This window comes from Hyaena hyaena, unplaced genomic scaffold (genome assembly GCF_003009895.1).
Source record: "Hyaena hyaena isolate Hyena2069 unplaced genomic scaffold, ASM300989v1 scaffold_61, whole genome shotgun sequence".
Classification (NCBI taxonomy): Eukaryota; Metazoa; Chordata; class Mammalia; order Carnivora; family Hyaenidae; genus Hyaena; species Hyaena hyaena.
The window spans coordinates 150,367-176,069 of record NW_024080693.1 but is presented as its reverse complement, the minus strand read 5'-3'; the positions used below and the strand labels follow the sequence as shown (position 1 = coordinate 176,069).

The 25,703-nt window shown below is 38.4% G+C and overlaps 1 protein-coding gene across 1 annotated transcript in view; it reads left to right on the top strand.

Annotated features, from left to right (window-relative positions):
- Positions 1-25,703, top strand: part of UBA2 (ubiquitin like modifier activating enzyme 2) — a 38,914-nt gene extending 13,211 nt beyond the window's left edge. Inside the window, exons 7-17 of the mRNA XM_039231913.1 lie at positions 2,742-2,809; positions 3,618-3,739; positions 8,118-8,217; positions 9,483-9,649; positions 11,854-11,947; positions 12,035-12,147; positions 16,716-16,871; positions 18,632-18,728; positions 19,231-19,336; positions 20,899-21,035; positions 22,476-25,703. Coding sequence (XP_039087844.1) covers positions 2,742-2,809; positions 3,618-3,739; positions 8,118-8,217; positions 9,483-9,649; positions 11,854-11,947; positions 12,035-12,147; positions 16,716-16,871; positions 18,632-18,728; positions 19,231-19,336; positions 20,899-21,035; positions 22,476-22,657 — 1,342 coding nt within the window. The 3' untranslated portion in view covers positions 22,658-25,703. The remainder of the gene's footprint in view (positions 1-2,741; positions 2,810-3,617; positions 3,740-8,117; positions 8,218-9,482; positions 9,650-11,853; positions 11,948-12,034; positions 12,148-16,715; positions 16,872-18,631; positions 18,729-19,230; positions 19,337-20,898; positions 21,036-22,475) is intronic.

Below are 25,703 nucleotides of genomic sequence, written 5' to 3'. Positions count from 1 at the left end.
GCAGGGGAGGGTCAGAGAGAGAGGGAGACACAGACTGAAACAGGCTCCAGGCTCTGAGCTGGCAGTCAGCACAGAGCCCGACGCGGGGCTCGAACCCACGAACCGCGAGATCATGACCCAAGCGAAAGTCGGACGCTTAACCGACTAAGCCACCCAGGTGCCCCTAATATATTTTATACTTAGAGTTATAATCCAGTAGGGTATTTTGTTGCTTAGATTGTTCTGACTTTGGCCATTGGGAGCTGTTTTCTGTTGGCTCTGTGCTCTTAGACATACTGCCATCAGCGTGTGGTGGGGTTTGGGGAGCAATTCTTTGCTTTCTGGTACTAGAAGATGCTCCAGGCTCATCATGTCTGTTTCCTGCCATCGTATCAGGCCTTTCTCCAAGGAGCCCTGGTTTCCTTTTATTGAAGAATGGCATTAGAAACCCGCATAATGCGGGGCGCCTGGGTGGCTTAGTCGGTTAAGCGTCCGACTTTCACTCAGGTCATGATCTCGCGGTTCGTGGGTTCGAGCCCCGCGTCGGGCTCTGTGCTGACTGCCAGCTCAGAGCCTGGAGCCTGTTTCAGAGTCTGTGACTCCCTCTCTCTCTGGCCCTCCCCTGCTCACGCTGTCTCTCTCTCTCTCCTAGAAATAAATAAAACATTAAAAAAAAAAAAAAGAAACCCGGATAATGCTTGCCATGCTATTAGGTATCATTTCTTTTAGGCCCTCTTAGCCAACAGAGCAAAAAATCTTTTTATACTAATCTGTATATATATACACACAGATTTACAAACGTATCTTACCATCTATCTATCTATATTAAGCTAAAGATGAATTCATACTGGTGTCTCTCCGAACTCTAGTCCATTACTACGTGGATCGTTTTAGTTTCCTCCCCTTGCTTGTCTGCACACTCCCATTCCCAATAGTCAGAAACCTCCATTATTTACCATTCATATGCTTAATGCAAGCATTATTTTAAGGATAATTATTATAAAGCATCTCCTTTGTAATCCAAGATGGCATGAGGATGCCATTACTGCTGCTGCTATTTGGTGTTGTAATGAAGATCCTAGCCAGCATAATAAAAAGAAAATGTAGAATTAAGAATTGGGAAAGGAAGAAAACAAACCATTGTTGTTTCCATACTGTATAGTTACCTCCATGAAAAGCTCCAAAGAATCTATAGACAAATTATTAGAAATAATGACAGTTTAGCAACATGGCCAACTAAAAGACTGCATTTCTGTCTATATACATTATCATGCAGTTAGAAAATATAAAAGTAGATAAGTCACTATAAAAGCATATAATTAAATATTAAAGGTAATTAAATGTGAAGCATCAGAAAACTTGAAATACCTGAGAATAAATCTTAAGATTTGTAAGACCCAATATGGAAAACTAGTGAGTACTGGAACATAAAAGGAAGTATAAAAGGAAAGAATGTGTCATTGATCTCCCAAGTTGATCTATAGATTCAAATGTAATTCCAATTAAAATCTCATCAGGGCTTTTATTAGAATTCATTCAGCTGATTGTAAAATTTATGTCGAGAATAAGGCCTAAACAAACATTCCTGGAGAAGAGTAAGTTGAGGTGACTTGTTCTAAAGGTGTCAAGGTTTAATAAAAGCTAAAAGTAACTTGCAGTGTGTGGCTGGTGCAGAGATAGGAAAACAGACCATTGGGACAGTGCAGAACTCATGACCAAGGTTGCATAGGAGATCCCAGATGAAAGAAGGGATTAAGTAAAAGGTAGGACAATTCATTATCAATGTGGAAAAATATTATACTCTTTACTTAAAATAGTATATAAAAATTAAATCTAGATGGATTAAGTATTTAGATGTGAAAGAAAAAACCAAATCTTTATAATAAAGGGGGGAAATCTTTAGCCTTGGAGTTAGGGAACAACTTCTCAAGACAAAGTACTAACCGTAAAAGAAAACCTTGACTCATTCAAATTCATTAAATGTCTTATGAAAAGACATTATATATGAGAAAATGTTTGCAACACAAAGTCAACTAAAAATTATGATTGTAGGACATATTCCTGTAATGAGTAAGAAAAAGAAAACCTGACAAAATAATGTGAACAGGAACTTTTCCCTTCAAGGGAAACCCAAATAGGCAATAAGCAAATGAAGATATGTTCAATTTTATGACTAACTTGGAAAATTAAGAATAAAATCACAATAAGATACCTTTTTATACTCAGTAGTTTCACAAGACATTAGAGAAGAAGCAAAGTGATAGGAGCTCTTACATGCCGTTGTGTGGATGAAAATTGGTACAGTGACTTTCAGAAGCAAGTGGACTCGTAAAGTGTATCAGGAACTTTGAGATGATTGCCTTTTTTTCCCAATTCTGTGAAGGAGTCCTCCAACAAGATACCTTTCTTATATGTCAAGTACTTGAGAAAAGGACGTTTAGCCACCCAGGCATCCCTGCTCACCTGTCTCTTGATCAAAGATTTAAATGTAGGAATTTGCAGTGCCAAGATAATAGGAATGAATATAGGTCTGCAAAATTTAGCCTGCCTTGTGTTATGGTTGAAATGAGGATTCAAACTATCTAAACAGGTTGCTTTAATGCTTTTAAGTTTATGAAATATAATTTATCAATTATTTATTATTTATTTCTCCTAAAGATTTAGAATATTCTTAATTAGTTGTTTTGGGGGGAAATAAGAAAAGTAAAGATTTGTTAATAGTATTTTATTGTACATAAATATTTCCTGCTCTTTTTATATAGCCAGTTGTTTGGGGAAGAAGATGCTGATCAAGAAGTATCACCTGACAGAGCTGACCCTGAAGCTTCCTGTGAGTAGACTGGGATATGTCCTCTTATTTAGTGAGCATTACCTTTATTTTGCTAGCTTAATATTGATAGCATAAGAGGAGAAAAAAATTGCTGTTATGTGTTAGATAGTATATTACACGTTTAAGAGAGAGAGGGAGAGGTGCCTGAGCGGCTCAGTCGGTTAAGCGTCCGACTTCAGCTCAGGTCATGATCTCATGGTTCTTAAGTTTGAACCCCACATCCAGCTCTGTGCTGACAGCCCGGAGCCTGGAGTCTGCTTTGGATTCTGTGTCTCCCTTTCTCTTTTCCCCTCCCCCATTCTCTCTCTCTCAAAAATAAATAAACATTTAAAAAAGAGGGAGAGAGAATCCCAAGCAGGCCCCCTGATGTCGATGCAGAGCCCCACACGGGGATGGAAGCCACCAACAGTGAGATCATGACCTGAGAAATCAAGAGCCAGACTCTTAACTGAGTCACTTAGGCACCCCGTATTCTTTCATCTTTGAAACAGTGTTTTAATAAGTGAGTAGTCCTGTTTTACTACTAAAGACAAGGTGCAGAGAAATTTCACGAATGTAGTAAGTAGAGCTGAGAGTTGTTTTCAGATCTGATTACAAGTCAATACTTGTAATCTAAACTGCTCTATATTTGGCCTTCAGAAACTGAGGTAGGAAAAGATGCTGATGAGCACATTATTTTCCTTTCTCTTTGAACTCAGATTGTGTCATGTGTAGGTGACTTCCGTGAATAACTTTTTTCTCCAAAGGTAGCTGAGAGCTTAGCTTTACATTTATTACAGTTGAAAATGAAATAGTGTTTGTTTTGTAGGGGAACCAATGGAAGCTGAAGCCAGAGCCAGAGCATCTAACGAAGATGGTGACATTAAACGTATTTCCACTAAAGAATGGGCTAAATCAACTGGATATGATCCGGTTAAACTTTTTACGAAGGTTCAGTTTGTTTTCTTTATAATTATGGATAGACTTACTTTGTTTTAAAGTAGTACATGAAATTGAAATATGCTTCTTTTAATGCTTAATGATATCTTAATAAGTTGATTGATGTCATCTGGATAATTGTGTCTTAAAATTTTAGCTCTCATGTTAAATCAGTATCTTCATAGGAATTAAAATTGGAGGCTCGCTTATACACTCGTCTGCTTTCCTTCCCTCACTTTCACTGAACTTTTTAGTTTTCCTTATAATTGACCTTTGGGTCCTCCTATTTCTTGTCTTCTATCCTTTTCCTGCTCAAATCTTCTGGGAATTTGACATGTACTAAATTGCTCTTCAATCCCTAATCTGCTTGTTCTTGGCTGAATCCCTCTTCATTAGTACATATTTGCCTGCTGAATATTTTTAGAGAAATCTACAGGACTTTTAATTGGCTCTGTCTAATTGTAGCCCAGGTAGGTCTTCGTGTCTGTGTTTAAAAGTCTTTTTACTTCTTTTGCCTTTACTCCCCAGCAAGTTTATCATAATGGACACTTGAAGATTTCTCGGCTTTTCTTAAAGTGCCTGTATACTCTAAACATCCTCACTGAGCAGATGATAAATTAAGGAAATATTAACAGGTTTGAAGCCATTCCACAAAATGTACCTGTTCAGAGAGTGTCCCACTTCATGCACATTCTTTTCCCTTCTGCTGCTTGAGAGCTCTCTTTTGGAGTAAAGGTTAATTCTTCTACTTTTCCTTCCCCTGTACCTTAGTCTTATACTACTTCTTTTTCACTATATCTTGCCAATTTACTTACAGTATGTTTTGGTGTGGATCTGCTTTTGTTGATTTTGATGGGCATTCTTGTCTTCCCTGGATCTGAATATCTATTTCCTTCACCAGATTAGGGAACTATTACTTCTTCAGATACATTTTCTGCCCCCTTTTCTCTCTCCTCTTCTGGGACTCCTATAATACAAATATTAATTATGTTTAATGGAGTCACTCAGTACTCTAAGTCTATTTTCATTTTGCATAATTCTTTTTTCTCTTTTGCTCAGCTTGATTACTTTCCATTACTCTTTCAGGTAACTAATGTGTTCCTCTGCTGCTTCCATCCTGCTGTTCATTCCACCAAATGTGTTTCTCATTTTTGTGGTTTCTGAAGATTTTTTCTGATCCTTTTTTATCTCATGTTACTAGTTTTGATATATACCGTTAGGTTTGTATATATCTTCTGCATGTAGCAGTCTTTTGAAGTTGTTGGTTTAAGTTTAACCCCATTCTTTATGCCACTTCTCCACAACTTTTAGTTATATATTTTATACCTTTTATTTTCTGAGTTCCATGGCTTTCTATAGAAATACTCATTTTTTTACTGCTTTTGTGTTTTCTGCTTTCATTCTGTCACTTTTGATCTCTCCCGTTCAGAGTCCCTTTTAATACTTCTTACAGGGCTGATTTAGTGGTCATGAACTCCTTTAGATTTGGTTTGTCTGGACACTCTTGATCTCTCCTCCTATTCTGAACGATAGTCTTCCTCTAGTATTCTTGGCTGTGGATTTTTCCCATTCAACTCTTTAAGCATATCATGTCACTCCCTCTGGCTTGCAAAGTTTCTGCTGAAAAATCTTGTAGCCTTATGGAGTTTTCCTTGTAAGTTACTGTCTTTTTTTCTTGCTGCTTCTGAAATTTTTCTTTATCACTATATTCTGCTGATTTAATTTCTCATCTTAGTCTTAGTGATTTCTCTCTTTCCTTCATCCTGATCTTTCCTAGCTCTTTCTGTCTGCTTTCCAACTTGCACAGGTCCCGCTGTCCTAAATAAATGGGCTACTACTCTCTTGGGTTTATATTTCCTCTCTTTTCCTCAGTGCAAGAGATGTCATAGATTGACTTTTTTTTTTTTTTTTTAAGTTTCTTTATTTTGAGAGACCAAGCGCATAAGTGGGGGAGAGGCAGAGAGAGAACCAAGCAGACTGCACTGTCAATGTGGAGGGAGATGCAGGGCTCAAACACATGAACTGTGAGATCATGATCTGAGCTAAAATCAAGAGTCGGACGCTTAACTGACTGAGCCACCCAGGTGCTCCTGGTTGACTCTTAAACCTGTTGCATTTAATTCCTCATTACAGCCTTTTCTTTGGAAAATGGATTTTCATTGTGCTTAAAATGTACTTTATAATGGATAATGACAAAATTTTCTAAGCTGGTGTCTGTATGTATACCTATTTCCATTCCAGTTTGAGCAACAGTTGAATGCCAACATAATCTGAAGTACATCTCCAGTCTGTTTAGTAGGTAACTAAGCATCTGCTATGTGCCAGTCACCACTCTGACAGGAGATAGGGTGGTGAACAAGACAGAAAATAGGGCCCCAGCTCTTTGTAGGTAACTCATACCTCAAAGGGAAAGTTAAACATTGAACAAGTAATATATTCAGAATGTTGTGATACTAAGTTCAGATGTATTGGAACCCTTTAATATTAAGTAGACTTAACCTACATATTATTTAACGTTATTAGACCTAGTATGAGGGTTCAAAAGGGGCTTTCCAGAGGATGTGATATTTCAACCCAAGATTATAAAGAATAGGGATGGGGATAAGAATGCTACATACACAAAGAAAGCCTCAGGTTGAAAAACTGAAACAGTTCTCATTAAAGGGGAAAGCAGGAAGAGAGCTGGAAACATAAGCCGAGGCTGGATCAGGCAGGACTTCCTAGGTCATGACAAGGATGTTATGCAAGGGCACTGGGAATCCATTCAAAAGTACTCTACAGGATCACTATGAGGATATAGCCAGTATGCTGTGCACTCTACGACCTGATGGTTCCAACTGTAGTCAGGATGGGAAGTTGTCTTCTGGGGTTGTGCAGTGGTGTACCCGGAGTACAGCCCATCTGTATTCCCAGTGTAGTGTGGAGAAAAAGATTCCACAGGACTTAGAATATTTAAGGTGAGGAACAGTGAAGAACAAGAATGGTAACTGGTTTCCTGTTGGGCAGCAGAATGAACAGGATGCCATTCTCTGAGATTGGTAAGGTGGGAAGCAGGTGGGTTGCGTAGGGGTTAGAGGACAGAAGACAGTAGAGTCAATTTTGAGATTCCTGTGGAATATTAGAGTAAGGACAGGTGATTCTAAAGGCAAGCAGAGAGGTTTAAACTGGGATTCATAGGCCTATAGAAAGAGAAAAGAGCATGAAGAGGGTTTAAAACAGAACTCTGAGGGCTTCCCAGTATCTAATAATTGGATCATGGCCTTGGAGCTTGTTCCTGGAAAACCACACTAATTCCCCATTGCTTGGGAGGCTTTCCAGCCAATCACTTAAGGTCCTCTACAACATGTCTCTAACTACATTTGTTACCCAAATAATAATGAGCTTCTCATTTCCTTATCTGTGTACCTATTTCAGAAGTTACTGTCTCCTTGACCTCTTTCCTTATTCCTCTAGGACAAAGTTCCTTCTAGTACTCAAAGCTATGTGATTTTCACTCTAAATTGTATTCTAGCTATTTGTATATTTGGCTGCTTTTCTAAAGATTTAAGGATAGTTAATGAATATTGATAGAATTGAATATATATTGATAGAACTAAGTTTTAATTATTTTTACTAAGCCAATTTTAAATTAATAGCTGACACAATAAATGTATTGACTAAACTAACAATAGAAAATACAACTAAGGAAAAAGTAAAAATACTAAAAATCATCTGAAATTCTACCACAGGGTAGTGCCATTCATGTGATATCTCTCAGTAATGTTTATACCATTTTTTAAATAGTAATTGGTTTTGAGCTTCAGGAGTGGGTAGAAATAGTAATTGTTTTATTTATGAGCTTTGGTGTGGAGACAGACCACATTTCAAAGATTTTACAGATGGTTAAGATCTGGTTTTGAGTACTTTTAAAATGTTTGTTTATTGCTGTATACCCACAAAGTTGAAGGTATTGTTAACTGATATCTCTAGGCTCAGTAATTTTATTCAATTCTTGTGGAGCTGATACGTGTTTATTTAGCTCCTTGGTTAATGTGATTTTGCTTCCAATGGATCTTTGGGGCTTTAGGCGTGCCTAGGAGAGGTGACTTGGGAGAACAGGTGCAGTGAGCAGTGATCAGAGTTCCCTTTCTCTGTTGCCCTCAGCATTTCCTTCACTATTTCAAAAGCAAGGTTCTGTGTAAAAAAATTTTTTTATATAAGGTTTAAGTTTTGTGAGGGTTTTTTTATCTTTAGGAAATTGATCTGTTGGTATAGGGCATGACTTTAAATCAGACTATTTTACGGTGTGATACGTACAATAAGTCAGCAATGATAATGGTATATTTTTTTTTAGCATAGGGGGCTATAGGATTTGTGGGATTTTATTTAATTAAGTTATTTTATTTTTAAGCTTTTTAAAGATGATATCCGGTATCTGTTGACAATGGACAAGCTGTGGCGGAAAAGGAAACCTCCAGTTCCATTGGACTGGGCTGAAGTACAAAGTCAAGGTAAAGAATATATTTTATGGGGCACCCTGTCTGGCTCAGTCAGAAGAGCATGTGGCTCTTGATCTCTTAGGGCTGTGATTGCAAACCCCACATTAGGTGTAGAGATTACTTAAATAAATAAACTTTTAAAAATTTTTTCAGTTTCTGGAATACCTAAATTGGAAATTCTCTTACCTGAAATCTTTAAATGCCTTGAATTTCATTGTAAGAAATTCAAAGTTTAGAAACATGATGAAGGGAGATAGCTGGAAATCTTATCACCTAGAGAAATAGCCACTATGAACATTTAGGGAATGTGTTTGTAGTTCTGCTCTGTGCATAGAAACAAAGGACATTTGTGTATGTACTTTATTTTTTTTTTTTTATTTTTTTTATTTTTTTAATGGTTTACTTATTTCTGAGAGAGAGAGACAGCGTGAGCAGGGGAGGGTCAGAGAGTGAGGGAGTCACAGACTGAAACAGGCTCCAGGCTCTGAGCTGGCAGTCAGCACAGAGCCCGACGCGGGGCTCGAATCCACGAACCGCGAGATCATGACCTAAGCGAAAGTCGGACGCTTAACTGACTAAGCCACCCAGGCGCCCCTGTGTATGTACTTTAAATAAATGGAATCATACTGTTCATAGATTCATGCTTGCTCTTTCCAGTCAGTATTATTTAAGTAGTGCCCCCTAGTTTACTAATCACTTGGTTAACCTTTATTTGTTTCATATTTTCCCTGAAATAAAGTGTTGTGCTAAGTAAATACGCACATGTATCTTTGTACCTCTGTATGAATATCTCTTTAAGATTTCATATAGGGATGTATTTGTAATTTTAAATGTGAAAAAAACTATTGTAGTAGTTATCATTCTTATCTGAATTATATTACATAGCAGTGGTCAACTATGTAATAGCTAAGTTTCAGCACGCTGAAACTTAGAGAGTCCCAGGAGATTTGGGGTGTCAGCAGTTCTCCACAGTAATGAATATCTGACTTTATGGACTAAATTCAAGTAAGGTTCAGATAGCTTCCACTTACTGAGTGCTAACTGTGTGCTAGGCATATCTTTGAATTCCCCAGTAACCCAGTGACGTTCTGAGACCATCTTGGAACTTTCCCATCTCAGTATTAACACTTTCTTCCACAAATATTTGTTGCATCCTGATAATTATTTTAACAGAATTTGTTTCATATTGACTTTCTCATTGGTCAGGCATTAAATTGTTAAATAAAACAAACACATGATATTTAATAGTGAAATTTCTAATATTTTTTTTCCCTTAGGAGAAGAAACCAATGCATCAGATCAACAAAATGAACCTCAGTTAGGTCTGAAAGACCAGCAGGTTTTAGATGTAAAGAGCTATGCGCGTCTTTTTTCAAAGAGCATTGAGACTTTGAGAGTTAATTTAGCAGAAAAGGGGGATGGAGCTGAGCTCATATGGGACAAGGTTCGTTTTGAAAATATGTGGCAATTCTATATCACATGCTTATTTTAGTTCTTGAACTGTAACCAGAAACTAGTAATTTTTTGGATATCATTTACCCTACCAGAATTTGAGAACATAGTATTGATTTTGTTTGGATGTTTTCACCTCTGATTACTACACTGAACTATGAATTTTCTGTATGTGAATTCAAGTAATATAAAACTTCATTTTTAGATTCTGATAATGGATTTGTGGTTTATAATTCTATTGACTGGAGAAATAATGTGAATTTACTGGAGAAAAATGTTTCACTGACTTAAAAAAACTTCTTTTGTAATACAGATATGTTAAAAGAAGTCATAAAATCCTTTGGAGACAATAGCTAATGAGCTTAAAAAGTAATAACATTGCTCTTCTGTTGAAATAGTTAAAGGTCTGAGGCCTCTAAATACAAAAATTAAATGTAATTATTCTTACAAGTTAAAATAGTATTTAGTAGTATTTTGTGGTTAGGTGTAATATTTTGAAATTTGATGAATTAATTTTAATTTAATTGTAATCATTGTTTTCTGTGTCTACAAGTGATTTATCTATGATAAAATTTTTATGTTTCTATGATGGTAGAGATTTGCCATGAGTTGTTACAGTAAGGGGAAGAGTTTGGTCAGTTTTACTAAGCTAAGATGATAATTCTGTGCAAAGTTTGAAACTTTGGTTGAATTAGACAACTAAACTGAAGCTAACTTTATTTTTGGGATTCTTGCAAACATTCTTTTGGGTTTATGTTGTATAAAGATTTAACTATTAAATATATATTTTCATTGTTAACGATTATAATAGTGATTTGGGTAGTTTTCATCTGTACACAGGGCTAGATAATGAAACTGTGAAACTGGTAGTTGTTATCCTTTGATTGAAATCTACACCTAATGGATATTGCCTAGGGAAGTACCTGTGTATACTGTGTTGGCTACTGTTAAATATTCATACTTATTCTTTATCACAACCTTTTGAAATATTTCTATAATTTTCCCTAATAGTTAAAGAATTTCATTTGCCAGAGGTCAGCCAGCCAGAGAGTGTGTAGAGAATTCACATCCTCTCAGTGGTTTCTCTTCTCTACTTTAGTGCTTCTGAATTATAGGCTAGGATATTATGTTCTTACTGAAGCAGCAAACTTTGCTGAAATCTTAAGACTAAGATAAAATTTCAGGAAGAATACAAATTGTCAAAGGGAAACATTTGTTGTATTGCCATATGTGAAAAGAAGCAGCAAATATAGGAGAGTGATATATATGAAGAATTTGGAGAGGGGAAAGCCAAGAGGTATAGTCCAGATGTTTGAGTTTTTAATGAAACCGTTTCCTCTAAAAAGCCTTTACCTCTTTGCCTACAGTCTGTTGTCAAACAACCTTCCATTACTGACTGATGCACCTGGGAAAGTGTTGCCATCGTCAGTGAGTGGAATTGGTGTTCTGGTCTATACACTTAGTCTCCACTGCACTCATTTAAGTGGGACTGAGTTCCTAGAGGCCTGGTGGGTCTTGGCATTCTTTTCTTTTCTTTTTTTTTTTTTTTTAAATGTTTTATTTATTTCTAGGAGACAGAGAGAGACAGTGTGAGCAGGGGAGGGTCAGAGAGAGAGGGAGTCACAGACTGAAACAAGCTCCAGGCTCTGAGCTGGCAGTCAGCACAGAGCCCGATGCGGGGCTCGAACCCACGAACCGCGAGATCATGACCTAAGTGAAAGTCGGACGCTTAACCGACTAAGCCACCCAGGCGCCCCATTCTTTTCTTTTTAAATGTTTGTTTATTAAGCAAGAAAGAGAGCTAGTGAGCAGGGGGAGGGACAGAATCCCAAGCAGGCTCTGCACTAATTGTGAGCCTGCTGTTGATGATCCCATGAACTGGGAGATCATGACCTGAGCCAAAATCAAGAGTTGGACTCCTAGCCCACTGAGCTACCCAGGCTCCCCTTGGCATTCTTGTCAGGCTACATCCCTGGATCCAAGGAGTTGATAATGAGACCCTGCCCGCACCCAACTCATCCGTTCTCCATGCTACTCTAAGGCTTTATGAGGACTGACTTCTCCTGCTAGGCCATCTCTTGTTCTAGTTGACTGTGTATGGTGTTTTAGACATGTGAGAGTACTATTTTGATGGTGATAATAACCAAATTAGGAAATCTGTGGGAAGACTTGTTAAATTGTTTAAATTATTGGCAGGATGACCCATCTGCAATGGATTTTGTCACCTCTGCTGCAAACCTCAGGATGCATATTTTCAGTATGAATATGAAGAGCAGATTTGATATAAAATGTGAGTTGTTTTGTATTTCAGTTGTATCACCTAAAATTGTAAATTATTCCTTTCTGACAGTTAAACATACTAATCTTTGTTTTTCAGCAATGGCAGGGAACATTATTCCTGCTATCGCCACTACTAATGCAGTGATTGCTGGGTTAATAGTATTGGAAGGATTGAAGATTTTATCAGGAAAAATAGACCAGTGTAAAACAGTGAGTATTTCTATTTGCGTTGTTTATTCAGCGTCTCCCCCCCCCGCCCAAGTAATCTCTCCATCCAATGTGGGTCTTGAACTCCCAACCCTGAGTTTCAGAGTCCCATGCTCTACCAACTGAGCCAGCCAGGCACCCTTGTCCAACCTCTTTTTTAATAGTAGTTTACATTTTAGGGAGAAAAAAGTAACTTCTAAAAACCACGTTAAACAATTTAAAAAATTAAAACAATAAAATAGATGAAAGCAGTAGAAAAACCGTTGTTCCTTATGAGCTAATTTTTAAGCTTCCTGGAAATTACAGTAAAAAGGAAAATATATTTGCTTCTCTTATTTTATTTTAGAAGCTAGTTTACTTCTAACAGTTCCAGAGTTTTACTGAATTCTTAAAGAGTAATTCAGTAATTACTAATCTTGAATTAATGAGTCTTAGAGGACTCATTGTATGGTTCCTTATAAAGTTTTTTTCAATTCTAAGAGTGCTCTGTGGTTTTTAAATTTTGTTTTGTCATTTTTCTAGTCCTCTCCTTTGTTCATGTTTTTGTTTTGTTTATGTTTTTCGATCTCCTTGTCTGGTTTAAACCTATCTTATGTTCTTTGATGATGTCTGAAATTTTTATGGGTGAAACTACTGTCCTTTTTGCTAGATCTCAGTATTTTGTTGGCTTGTGTATGATTTGTGTTTTGTTTTTAATTATATTAGTGATTGTTAAAACTGTGTCTGACAATTCTTAACGACTTCTTGATGGTGTGCTTCAGAGAGGATTTGTGTTTATTTATATCTGGGTGCCTGGCATCCTACCAATCCAGGACTACTTTTAAATTCTCAGCTTTAGTGTTTCAGCTCCTCTATCCAGGTTGCCAGTCTGCATGAGTCCTGTCTTATTGTAATAAAACACGAAGGAAGATATTTCCCCGCTCCCATAAGTAACAAGGTCATGATCGTTTTTCTTGCTGTTTTTGTGGGAAAGATATTTTTTTCCTTCTTCACTCACCTCCTCTTCCAGGTCCTTGCTTTATGGGAGTTTTCTGTTAAAGAGTTCCTACATGCATGAGGGATGGATTAGATTTATCTTTTATTTTATTATTTTTTTTAATGTTTTTTATTTATTTCTAGGAGAGAGAGAGAGAGAGACAGTGTGAGCAGGGGAGGGTCAGAGAGAGAGGGAGTCACAGACTGAAACAGGCTCCAGGCTCTGAGCTGGCAGTCAGCACAGGGCCCGACGCGGGGCTCGAACCCATGAACCGCGAGATCATGACCTAAGCGAAAGTCGGACGCTTAACCGACTAAGCCACCCTGGCGCCCCTCTCTTTGGATTCTTGCTTTCACTTTCTTTGGATTCCTGCTTTTACTTTATTGAGTTTGCCTGAAGGTGGTTTGCATTCTTACCAGCTTAATGATTTAAAAAACTTTCTAAAAATACTTGTAGCCAATAGTTTTGCTCATTTAGGTTCTCCTTTTTACTATAATGATGTCGAAATGAAAAGACCAATTTATTGTTAGGAATTTCAAAATATATATGTATGTATTAATGTTCATTTATTTTGGGAGAGAGAGAGTGCAAGCAGGGCATGGGCAGAGAGACAGGGAAAGAGAGAATCCCAAGTAGGCTCCGTGCTTTCAGTGCAGAGCTTGATGTGGGGCTTAAACTCATGAACCACGAAATCCTGACCTGAGCCAAAATCGAGTTGAATGCCCCAGGTTTTAGGAATTTCTAAAAAGCTACCTACTCTGCAGGGGTACTCATACTTTTCAGTGCTATTAATTGATTCACTCTTAAAATACCTTTTTGTTTCCATGCAATTTAGGGGTGAAGGGATGTAGAATCATTGCTAGTATGCTATCTTGATTTGGTTTAATTTCTAACTCATATTTTTTAATTTCTAATAACTTCATTTTTTAATGTCTTTATTTTATTTTGAGAGACAGACAGAATGTGAGTCGGGGAGGGGCAGAGAGAGAGAGGTAGACACAGAATCTGAAGTAGGCTCCAGGCTCTGAGCTGTCAGCACAGAGCCTGATGCAGGGCTCGAACCCACAGACTGAGATCATGACCTGAGCCAAGTTGGATGCTTAACCAACTGAGCCACCCAGGTGCCCCTAAGAACTTCATTTTTGATTTCTATCTTGTAGCAGCAGCCTGAGTTTGTTCTGTGGCTACAGTATGCATCCCTTTGAGTTCACAAACAATATTAATTGTTGAATTTATTTAAAATGTCTACTCTTTCCTATAACATCCTCATTTCTTTCCTACTCTGCTTTTTCCCTATCAAGTTAATGATGCTTTTTTTTTTTTTTAATATTTTTATTTATTTCTAGGAGAGAGAGAGAGACAGGGTGAGCAGGGGAGGGTCAGAGAGAGAGGGAGATACAGACTCTGAAACAGGCTCCAGGCTCTGAGCTGGCAGTCAGCACAGAGCCCGACGCGGGGCACGAACCCACGAACCGCGAGATCATGACCTAAACGAAAGTCGGACGCTTAACCGACTAAGCCACCCAGGCGCCCCAGTGATGCTTTTGTCTGGATTTTTTGGTTCACATTATAAGTGAATTTTAAGATGGAATAATAGTGTTAGCTGGGCATTAATAGGGTTAGCAGTTGTTTTCGTTACTGTCAGTTTCCCTTAGCATAGTTAACCTTCCTAAGGAAGCCTAAGATCAAACAAATCTGTTCTCCCCACTGAGTCCTGCCTCTTACCTTGCCAATACAATGACAAACTGCTAGCAATACCGTTGCTACAGGAGCCCTCCTCCCAGCACTACTTCCTCTCACAAGATTTACTTTTTTTTTATTAATGTAATTTCTACACCCAACATAGGGCTCAAACTCACAACCCTAAGATCAGAGTCACATGGTCTTCCAACTAAGCCATCCAGGCACCCCAGGATTTATTTTAAGCTTGGGGAATCTATGAGGTTCCTTTAATCTTAGCAGGTGCCACACTTAATATGGTCATCATGAAACAAGAATTTGTATATTTGCTTCCAGTGTTCTTCTGACTTTGGTTTGTATTGAATTTGCTAGTGTTTGCTGAACTTTGTAGTAATAATGAGGTTGAGGTTGGAGCCTTTTTTTTTTTTTTTTTTTTTTTTAAGTAAGAAAGCAAGAGAGAGCGCATGTGTGCATGAATAGAGGCAGGGGAAAGAACGTCTCAAGCAGGCTCCACACTGTAAGCACAGAGCCTGATGCAGGACTTGATCTCATGAACCAGGAGATCATGAGCTGAAATCAAGAGTCAGGCTCTTAACCAATTGAGTCACCTAGGTGTCCCTTAGTTGGGACTTTTTAAAATTTCAGTGCAATATTTAACTTTTTCGTTGGCTGATTTTTTGTTTGTATGCTCAGGAAATCATAAATAGGTATTAATATTGCCTGAAGTACATTACTTTTTTCTTGTCTTTATATAAATGTTAAATGTCATAGTCATCAGAGACCAGTTGAAAAGCAGCATATTGGTTCCATGCATCTGTGAAATTGTTAACATTATTTGGAGAAATTAGCATATTGCTATATATTATTGAGAGGTTGGCTTCAAATGGATAAGAATAACTCTCTAGGGAGGGCACCTGGGTGGCTTAGTCGGTTGAGCGTCCCACTTTCGCTTAGGTCATGATCTCGCAGTTTGTGGGTTCGAGCCCCGCCTCGGGCTCTGTGTTGACTGCCAGCTCAGAGCCTGGAGCCTGTTTCAGAGTCTGTGTCTCCCTCTCTCTCTGACCCTCCCCTGCTCACCCTGTCTCTCTCTCTCTCTCTCTCTCTCCTAGAAATAAATAAAAAACATTAAAAAAAAAAAAGAATAACTCTCTAGGAAGACACCCAGAAAGTGATTTAATGATATCAGAAATGAGTACAGCTAGGCCCTTATTTTTGCTAAGTTAGTTTGCAGAATAGTTTAGAGTCTTCAAGATTTCTTTTCCGTAAGCACAGCCTTTCACATGGTAGCTAATTGGGAAAGAAAGTTCAAAGAGGAGCTTGCCTGGGTAGGTCAGTCGGTTACGTGTCCAACTTCAGCTCAGGTCATGATCTCACCGTTCTTGGGTTTGAGCCCTGCATCGGGCTCTGCTGACAGCTAGCTTAGAGCCTGGAGCTCGTCTCCCTCTCTCTCTGGCCCTCCCCTGCTCTCAGTGTCTCTCTGACTCTCAAAAATAAATAAAAAACATTTTAAAAATTTACAAAATAGAAAGTTGAAAGAAAAATCAGGCTCTTAAAAAGGCCATGATTTTCATTATGTTTTCTGCCATCTAGAAGGGAATATTTGTTGTCTTTTTTTTTTTTTTTTTAAGTTTATTTTGAGAAATTGCATGCTGAGCATAGGGTGGGGGGAGAGAGTATCAGTCCCAAGCAGACTTCACTGTCAGCATAAAGCCCAATGCGGAGCTTGAACTCAACAAGGCATGAGATCACGACCTGAGCCAAAATCAAGAGTCAGATGCTGAAGTGAGCCACCCAGGTGCCCCTACTTAAGTCATTTTCATTGGCTATGCAGTAAACAAGACCATAGGCTTCAGACTGTATGATATATAAAAGTATAAGATTTTTGGTTTCTGCTTGTATTTTTTCTTCTCCAAAGATTTTTTTGAATAAACAACCAAACCCGAGAAAGAAGCTTCTGGTGCCTTGTGCACTAGATCCTCCTAACCCTAACTGTTACGTATGTGCCAGCAAGCCAGAGGTGACTGTTCGGCTGAACGTACACAAAGTGACTGTTCTCACATTACAGGATAAGGTAAGTGTATGGGCTGGTTGTCTTCCACAAGCTTGTTTATTTTCCTTTCCTAAAAAACAGCAAACCTAGGCCCCTTCTGCTTTATAGTTTTAGTGTGATAACAAAAGCACATAATTACTCTGAAAGACTCTGACTGCTGAAGTGCGTTGCCCTGATATTCTAGGTTGCTTTACTGTCTGGGTTCTACTACGTTTCGGTCTGTGGTTCCAGAATATGTGCCTCATCCCAGAAAAGAATAGATGAATTTGGATGGAATATGCACCACAGATTGTACAGAGGTGACACAGTTTCTTGACAAGCAAGAGACACTGTTCCCAGATAGTGTGTAAATTGTGTCTTCTAACAGACCGGTGGTATCCTTAAATGGTCTAGTGATAGTCCTGATTTTGTTGTGTTATGTTGGCGTCTTAGGAAGTGCAGCATTTGTGCACCTGGATATACCAGTGGAGCTCTGGGGTGAGGGAAATGGAAGTTTAGTGTGTGGTATGGTCCTTAGGTTCCTCCTAAATTGGTTAAGTTAGTTTCTCTGTGTTTGGGAAGATTTCCAAAATGGCCTGAATGGGTGCTACTTCCTACTTTGGGGATCATTTCAGATTGCTCTCTGATAATGTTGATCATCATTATCATGACATAGGGGGCATAGACCTTTGAGGCCCAGGGTGCCTGAGAGGGAATTGGCTTTCTCCCAGAATTGATTACATAGGGCAGGTTGATTTGAGTTTCTGTTTTGATGGAGAAGCAGCAGGATTTGGTATACTGGCCAGCAGAGGGTGATTGCCCCACCTGCTTCCTTAGGAAATAATTGTAGCTGGTATGTACTCATTTTTTAGTTTAAAGGCAAGTCCGTTATTTGTAGAGTAATACGACCTTTAGAGAATTCCCCTGTTATTTTTTTAAAATGTTTAATTATTGGGGGTGCCTGGGTGGCTCAGTCAGCTGAGCGGCTGACTTTGGCTCAGGTCATGATCTCACAGTTTGTGAGCTCGAGCCCTGCGTCGGACTCTGTGCTGACAGCTCAGAGCCTGGAGCCTGCTTTGGATTCTGTGTCTCCTCTCTCTGCCCATCCCCTACTCACACTCTGTCTGTCTCTCAAAAAAAAAAAAAAATTAATGTTTATGTATTTATTTTGAGAGCGAGCATGAGTGAGTTGGGGAGGGACCAAGAAAGGGACAGAGAGAATTCCAGACAGACTCTACACTGTCAGCGAACTGTGGTGAGATCATGACCTGAGCCAAAATCAAGAGTGAGATGCTTAACTAACTGAGCCACCCAGGTGCCCTTCACCTGTTGCTTCTTAGAGCATCTAGGATTTCACAGATTATTATCACTCTTGATCCATCATGGAATTTAAAGAGAGCTGGAACTTGGGAAGAGGAAGACTATCCAAGAATCCATCTTCTAATAAATTTTCCATCTACAGAACATCTTCCACTACAGGTGGTTTAGAGACTAAGATGAAATATGTCAAAAGTCTAGCTCGGTATTAATCTGTGGGGAATACCAAGAGCCAGTCAGGAGTTTGCAGTCTCCCCTTTGGGGGAAGTTTGGAGGAACATTATCAGTGGTCACACATGGTAGTAGAAGGTAGGCAGCATGGGCATGGAGTAAGCGGGTGAATTTCCAGGGCTTTCTCATGTCCTGGCTGTTTTAAAGAACAACTTGCCCCCTTTCCAATGGAAGGGGAAAGTATGGGAAAAAATGTTTTTTTTAAATGGTCTTTAACTATCTCTATTAATATTTTGAAATTTTTTGTCTTCTAGATCGTGAAAGAAAAATTTGCTATGGTAGCACCAGATGTCCAAATTGAAGATGGGAAAGGAACAATCCTAATATCTTCAGAAGAGGGAGAAACAGAAAGTATTATGCGTTCCATTTATTCACTCTCCTCATTTGGGTAGAAACTGTATACATGAAGAAGTAACATGAGTTTGTCCGTTGACTGTGCGTATTACTCAGTATCACAGCTGAAAGGGGCAAGGTTTGGTCATGGAAGTGCGCTCCCAAGGTGGCATTGCCTTGCTGGATCACTACAGTTCCAGGTTTGGGGACTTCCATATTGCCAGGGTGTCTCAGGGACTATTTCTCAAGATCCCAGTGTACAGTTATGTTTACTGTGACCATGATGCTCTAGTCCACTAACAAGGAACGTCCTTGCCTGGGTCCTGGAAGCTAAATTAGTAATGAGAAGATTGCTTTGGCTGTTAGGGTAGGAAAGGTAATTGAAGGCTATTAAGGGTTTTTATGTTTTGAGAGAGAGTGTGTATGAGAGCTTATAGAGGGGGATTAACCTTTTTTAAACTAATGTGACTGCTCCGTGGAAATATAACTTTAGTATCTAAATTCCTTTCCAATTTCTTAGCTAACAATCATAAAAAGCTGTCCGAATTTGGAATTAGAAATGGGAGCCGGCTTCAAGCAGACGATTTCCTTCAGGACTACACTTTATTGATCAACATCCTTCATAGGTGGGAACTATTAATATTTTAGGTGTAAGAAATTATTTGAATATTTAAAAAAGATGTTTTCTTACCCTTAAGCCCTGCTGTTCACTTGAAACCACACAAGTATATTTTCTTGAGTTGGCTACTAAGTTCCTTTGAGGCTTGACCTGCAGAGAAACGTGGGGAATTCCAAAGTGGATAGGCAAAATATGCTAATGGGTAACTGTCACCAGTGGTGTCTGATCAGAAAGACTTAGAAAAGGTAGAAATCCAGGCATTTAAACAGTTCTAATCAGAGGTGAGTTCATTTTGATAACTAAAGTAAAAATTTCAACCATTGTAAAGATTCATTAGAAGAAGGGAAGAAATATTTCCCTCATAAAACAAAAATTTTGTGATCTTTAACAATGAGATAATGAAAAAAATTATCCTTTATAGATTTTTGAATCATGATTTGTTTTTTAGTGTTCTGCCCATTTTATTAAAAAAAAAAACTTCAAAATGCTTTATAGAGTATTTTCTTGTGTATAACACAGTTAAAATACAGATGGTCCTCCACTTTGGTGTGTTTACCTGTCAGAGTGCACTTTTGTACATGCTTATTGACACATCTAAATTGCACATCAACTTGGGACTTTAGGGCATCACCTAACAAACGTGAAGGGTTGCTGTGTGCATCTAATTCTTTTGCCAGTATTTCCATCTCTCTACAAACATACAATTTGTGTAGTTGTTTGGAGAATATCACATTTTATATACTAGGTTTATAAGAAGCATAAAATGACAGGGAAGACTGAATGTGAGTTATTAGTAAGGAGTGTAAGTTTCACAAAGTTAGACCATTGAGTAAAAGTTTTTGCTAGGGAATGATCCCTAGCCTCACTTAGACACTATTGGACGTCAGTGGTGTGCTCGTATTCAAATGTATAAGAAAAAACAAAGTAGATCTACAGTAAAATGGAAATATATCAGATGGTGTTTAAAGAGATGGCATGATTAGGGTGGTTTTTTTATCCTATTTTTTAGCTCTCTGGGAACAAAACCCTCCCCCCTTATAACATGTAAGTCTTTTGTTTGACAATCATGTATTAAACTTTCATACTTGTTTTTGCAAATGCGTTGCAAAATCAGGGTACTGTCGGTAAAGATTGGCAGGGGAGAGACGCAGAGTTCGTGTGACCCTGTTCCTTACACTTCAAGTTACTTTGGTCAAGATCAGGTTAGAGTGTATAGACTATTCACCTGTTGGCTGAAGAAATAATGCCTAGGAGCAACATTGGGCCCCAAAGTTTTGGACTCCGTTTTCTGCTCTAGAAGTAGAAATTATGTAACATTTTTTGTAAAAAAACCTTTTTCCTGACTTGAAGGGTCATTGGTATTGAGCACTTGAAGTATACTTTGAGTTGAAGTATCAACAAAATTTGTTATGTGCAGTGTTATTTTTAGCTTTTTGAAGATCAGCATCTGTATATTTGGTGTATACATCATAAATGCACTTAGAGCTTTGAGGAGCAGTGTCTCTGGTACGCTTTTGCTGTTGTAAATAGTCATGGGCTCCAGTTTTATAGTGTGTGATTATTTTACAGTGAGGACCTAGGGAAGGATGTTGAATTTGAAGTTGTTGGTGATGCCCCAGAAAAAGTGGGGCCCAAACAGGCTGAAGATGCTGCCAAAAGCATAACCAATGGCAGTGACGACGGAGCTCAGCCTTCCACATCCACTGGTGAGTCATGGCCCTAGCCGGCCAGGAGTTTGTTAACTACCCACCAAGCAAGACAGTATATAGAAACAAACTGAGTATTTTATGAATTCAACAATAAAATAAAAATCTGTTAAAGGTTTTGGCATTGGTTGTTTTAATGGAGCTTTGAATGTATATTTTTTGTTAGTGGGTTTTTAAAACTAGAAGTGTCAGTGAGTTTACTAGTGCACAGAGACAGTTCATTCTTAGTAGTAGTAGTTTTGGATTTTGTATGCCTGTTTCATTTAGGGGAAACAAATCAATGCATCTCACTATTTTGAGTGAACAGATGCTCTGTAAGTGTTGAGATTTAGAATTCCACAGTTTTCTGAGAACCGGTATGACTTTGGTAAAGTGCATCAGAGGCTCTGTTTCCCTGGTTTTTCAGTGCTAGTGCTTGGTTGTTTACTGTACTCAGATTTGGATGTTTATTACCTACTCACATCCTACAACCCTCCTCCTTTCTTTTTTTAGGCAGGAAACTAAAGTTAACTTTTTTTTAACTTCTGTTTCCATTTCTTTAACTCCATGTTTTTGGTGTTCTTTAGAATGTGGTTGTTTTGGTTCTCATGTTCTCTGAGAATTTTAAAGATGAACTTGAGACTGGCTAGAGCATGGCCCACCTGTGAGCCATGGGTTCATGACCTTTTTTCCTCTCCAAAAATGGAAAAGTCTATCATCCTCCTATGAGGAAGGGACTGGGGTAGTTTTTTTAAAAATCCTAATTTGAGAAATGCATTGATTGATCCCTTACCATGAGGTTTGGGAGGCCCTAGTCATGAGTAAGATAGGCAGGTACTCTGCCTTTGGTTTGGCAGGGGTGGGATGGGGGGTGGTACACAAAACCAACTGTAGTGTAAGGTTAAGAGCATGCACTATAGAGCCCACTGTGTGGGTATGAATCCTGGCCTCAACTCTTGGTATTGTGTGGCCTTGGGCAAGTCAATCTCTGTACCTCAGTTTCCTTTTCTAGAAAACGGATAATATTGTTATCTTCTTTATAGGGTTGTTGTGATGATTAAATGAGTTGTTATATGCAAAGTGCTCAGAACAGTTCCTGGCACCTTGTAAGTGCTATATATATGTTGTTGTTGTTGTTGTTTTATTATTATTACCACCGCTACCAGTATTAGGATATCCACCCTCCCCTTTTTTGTTGGAGAAATAGAAACAAAGAACTATAATAATTTGAGTTATAAAATGCTTGTTACAGTTTTTTGTTTAGATTAGAAAACAAATAGGTTCTTGTTACAGAAAACATTAAAACAGTACAGAAATGTATAAAGTGAAGGTTCCCTAAGGGTAGCCATTCTTAAGTTTGGTGTATATTAGAAATGCCAGCTTTTCACTTTCATAAAATATTAGTGAATCACTAGTAACGCCCACACTTTTAACCATTTTTTCCTTTTTTCCTGAAATAAGCACAAGAGCAAGATGATGTGCTCATAGTTGATTCAGATGAAGAAGGTCCTTCAAATAATGCTGACATCGGCGAAGAAGAGAGAAGTCGCAAGAGGAAATTAGATGAGAAAGAGAGTATCAGTGCAAAGAGGTCACGCACAGAACAGACGGAAGAACTTGATGATGTTATAGCATTAGATTGAACAGAAAAGCCTCTAAACAGAACCTTCTTATCTGCAGTAGGTCATCTGGGCAGAGCCAGGTTATTTGTTATGTCCTTTGTTCCAAAGGGAAAAAATTGACACCAGTGACTTGAAGATGATTCTGCTCCCTTTGAAAGCATTCATTTTGCTAGAACAATTAGAAACATTGCGGTATGCTGTGTTGAAAGTAGGATTATAGTTTTAAAGCCCTTTGAACAAAGTGTGTGCATAACCAGTCATGAGAAAACAACACAATGCATGTTGCCTTTTTAATGTAAATACCCTTAGGTATCATTTAACAGTTTTAAAATATTGTGGTTTAGTAAAGTTGATACCTGGTTATAAATATTATGCCTTTATTTTTGGTTAGAAGAAGAATTATTTTTAGCCTAGATCTAACCATTTTCATACTCTTAACTGACTGAAACAGATTCAAAGAAGTATCACGTGCTATGCATTGAAACTTGTTTTTAAATGTTAACTGGCACTATGTATATTAATGTAAAACAATGTTAATTTACTCAAGTTTTCAGCTTGTACTGCCTGGTATGTCTATGTAAGAAGCCGATTTTTGTGTATTGTTACAGTTTCAGGTTATTTATATTTGGTGTTTTGTAGAACTCAAATACAACTACACTGTACTTATGGACCAAATAAATGGCATCTGCATACTTGTTATCCGTGCCTGCAGAGTTCACGTTTCTGCTGCCTTATTGGGTTTATATACTACTGCAGGCATGCAAAATCCTTCCTTTCTAAAAACTCCTAGTGGGTGTGAAGGTTAAAGATCTCCACAGTTTGCCATAGATGAGTACTTTCTAAACTAAAACTTTTAATGGCAGTGTTGCTTTTTAAGTTTAGATTGTAAACAGCTGCCCTTTTGAGAATTCATTTAAGTGATCTTTGCCCAGCCCCAGTAACCTAGAACTTTGGCTTTGAGATTCCAGAGCAGGGGAGAGTCGTCTTCATTCTGCAGTCTTCCCTGGGTTGCCCCCCCAACCCTAGCCCCCACCCCCCTGATTCATCAGAATCTCTTCTTGAGTGTACCATTTAGGGCCTAACTCCAGCCTATAAATGTGGCCAGAGCAGCACTAGACGGATCAGGACCTTAGAGGATCTTGGCCCTTAGTGTACTGTCTTCACACAGATGTGCCTTGAGTTCAGATAACAGAAACCCCTGAAGCTGTTTTCCCCCATTCTGTACCTTGGCCATTGGTGGGTGACCGTAGTCCATTCATATCTCAAGTTGATAATTCATTGTTTTATTCCCCTTTGTATGATTCTTATTCTGCCATCTAGCTTATTAATTCTTACCCCTTGTTTTGTATCATTTGTAAATTCAGAATGTAATCAAAGCCTTCAGAAAATCATCTTGAATGAGACTCAGCCCTCAGGAGCGTGCCACTTGATGCCTGCAAGATGGACTGACCTCCAGCCTTCAGTACAGCAGTGAGCAAGCTGCATCCCCACCTACAACTATATGAGTCTGTGAGGTTCACTCTGTCTTTAGATTTTTAGAAGATGTTCCATTTTCTTCCACAAAAAAGACAATCTCAAAATATAACAATACAGATAATAATGAAATATTCTAGAATACCACCTCTTAGAAATGTTTCAGTTAACTGATTGGTCACTGGTGATCATGGTCAGTTTTGAAATTCCATTCCTAAACTCACCCTGCCCCTTTAGACTGAGCTGCTCATGTGTTTTCAGCATTTTCTATATGTTTAGTCTTTTCCATTTTAATGTACATGGCAATGTACCAGTAGAGATCTGTAGAGATCGGCTTCTGTCTGGGGAGACCAGTGGATTTTATCTCTACAACAACTCCTTTACTACCTTTTCCAGCATATTCTGTCCCCTTTCTACCTGTTTCTATAAAATCTGGGTCAATAAGGCAGGTCCAATACAGGGGTCTTGCCCAAGTAGACTAAGCAGATCCAAGCTGCCTCCACGTACCTGGAGCATGGATCCACTTTAGATTTGGCCTTGTATTCATGATATTCCCAGGAGTTTGTCTTCTCATCTGGGGGGCCAGACAGAGAGCTTGTCAAGGGTCTTTCCCCAGCAGCTCTATCCTGAAATACAGTTTGACAAACCATCTTCCAGCCTTTATGGGAACAGTCTGGTGACTCACGTTTATCTATGTAGTGTATTGTCTCAAAGATCAGTCTGCATACTTGGCATGTATGAGAAGATTCCGCGTTTTAATATAGAGCCTGACCCCTTCATGAAATAACCAATCAGGTGGATGTCAGTGGGTGCCAGAACCTTCAGTAAAAGGCTGTTGAAGAGCAGAATCTTTACACGGTGCTCAAATGTTGCTACACAGATAAAACTTGCAAAAGGAAAAAGTCAGCCTTTGGTAGTGGACTGATCTGTCACTGTTGTAATCCTGTATTCAAACGTGTCACCAATAAAGGGACAGCTTGATGTGTGCTTCCTAGTGAGAGGATGGGAGGAGTACAACAGCGCCTGGGCAAAGTAACATGTTAGCCTGAACCTATTCCACCATCGAGACCTAACTTCCCACTGACAGGAAATAGAGGGGCTAGAGGAACAAACTAAACAACATTAGGGGACAGCTACAGAATGTGGATGTTCCAGAACTCAAGTGCAAAATAAATGACTTTAACAAGTCTTGTGACAATTGGAAATTTGGAAATGGAATAAAGTGATATTGGAATTATTTTCTTAGGTATGATGGATAATGTACCTACGGAGGCTACTGTCCTTATTTTTGGAATATTAGGAATGAAATGAAACTTCATAACAACTTTTAAATGGTCCAGCAAAATATATAATGGAGAAAGAAAAGGGTAGAATTAACATTTATTGAATCTAGGTGGAGCCTGTATACATTGTTCATTGTACTTTCCCAGCTTTTCTCTGAAAATTTTCGTGATAAAAGTGGAGATATATATATATATATATATATACACGCACATAGTCTGTATTTTCTTTTGTGCCTATGTGACTTTCAAGTTTTGTAATGAATATATTCTATGATTTAAATCAGAAAGGCAATAAAGATTATTAAAAATCT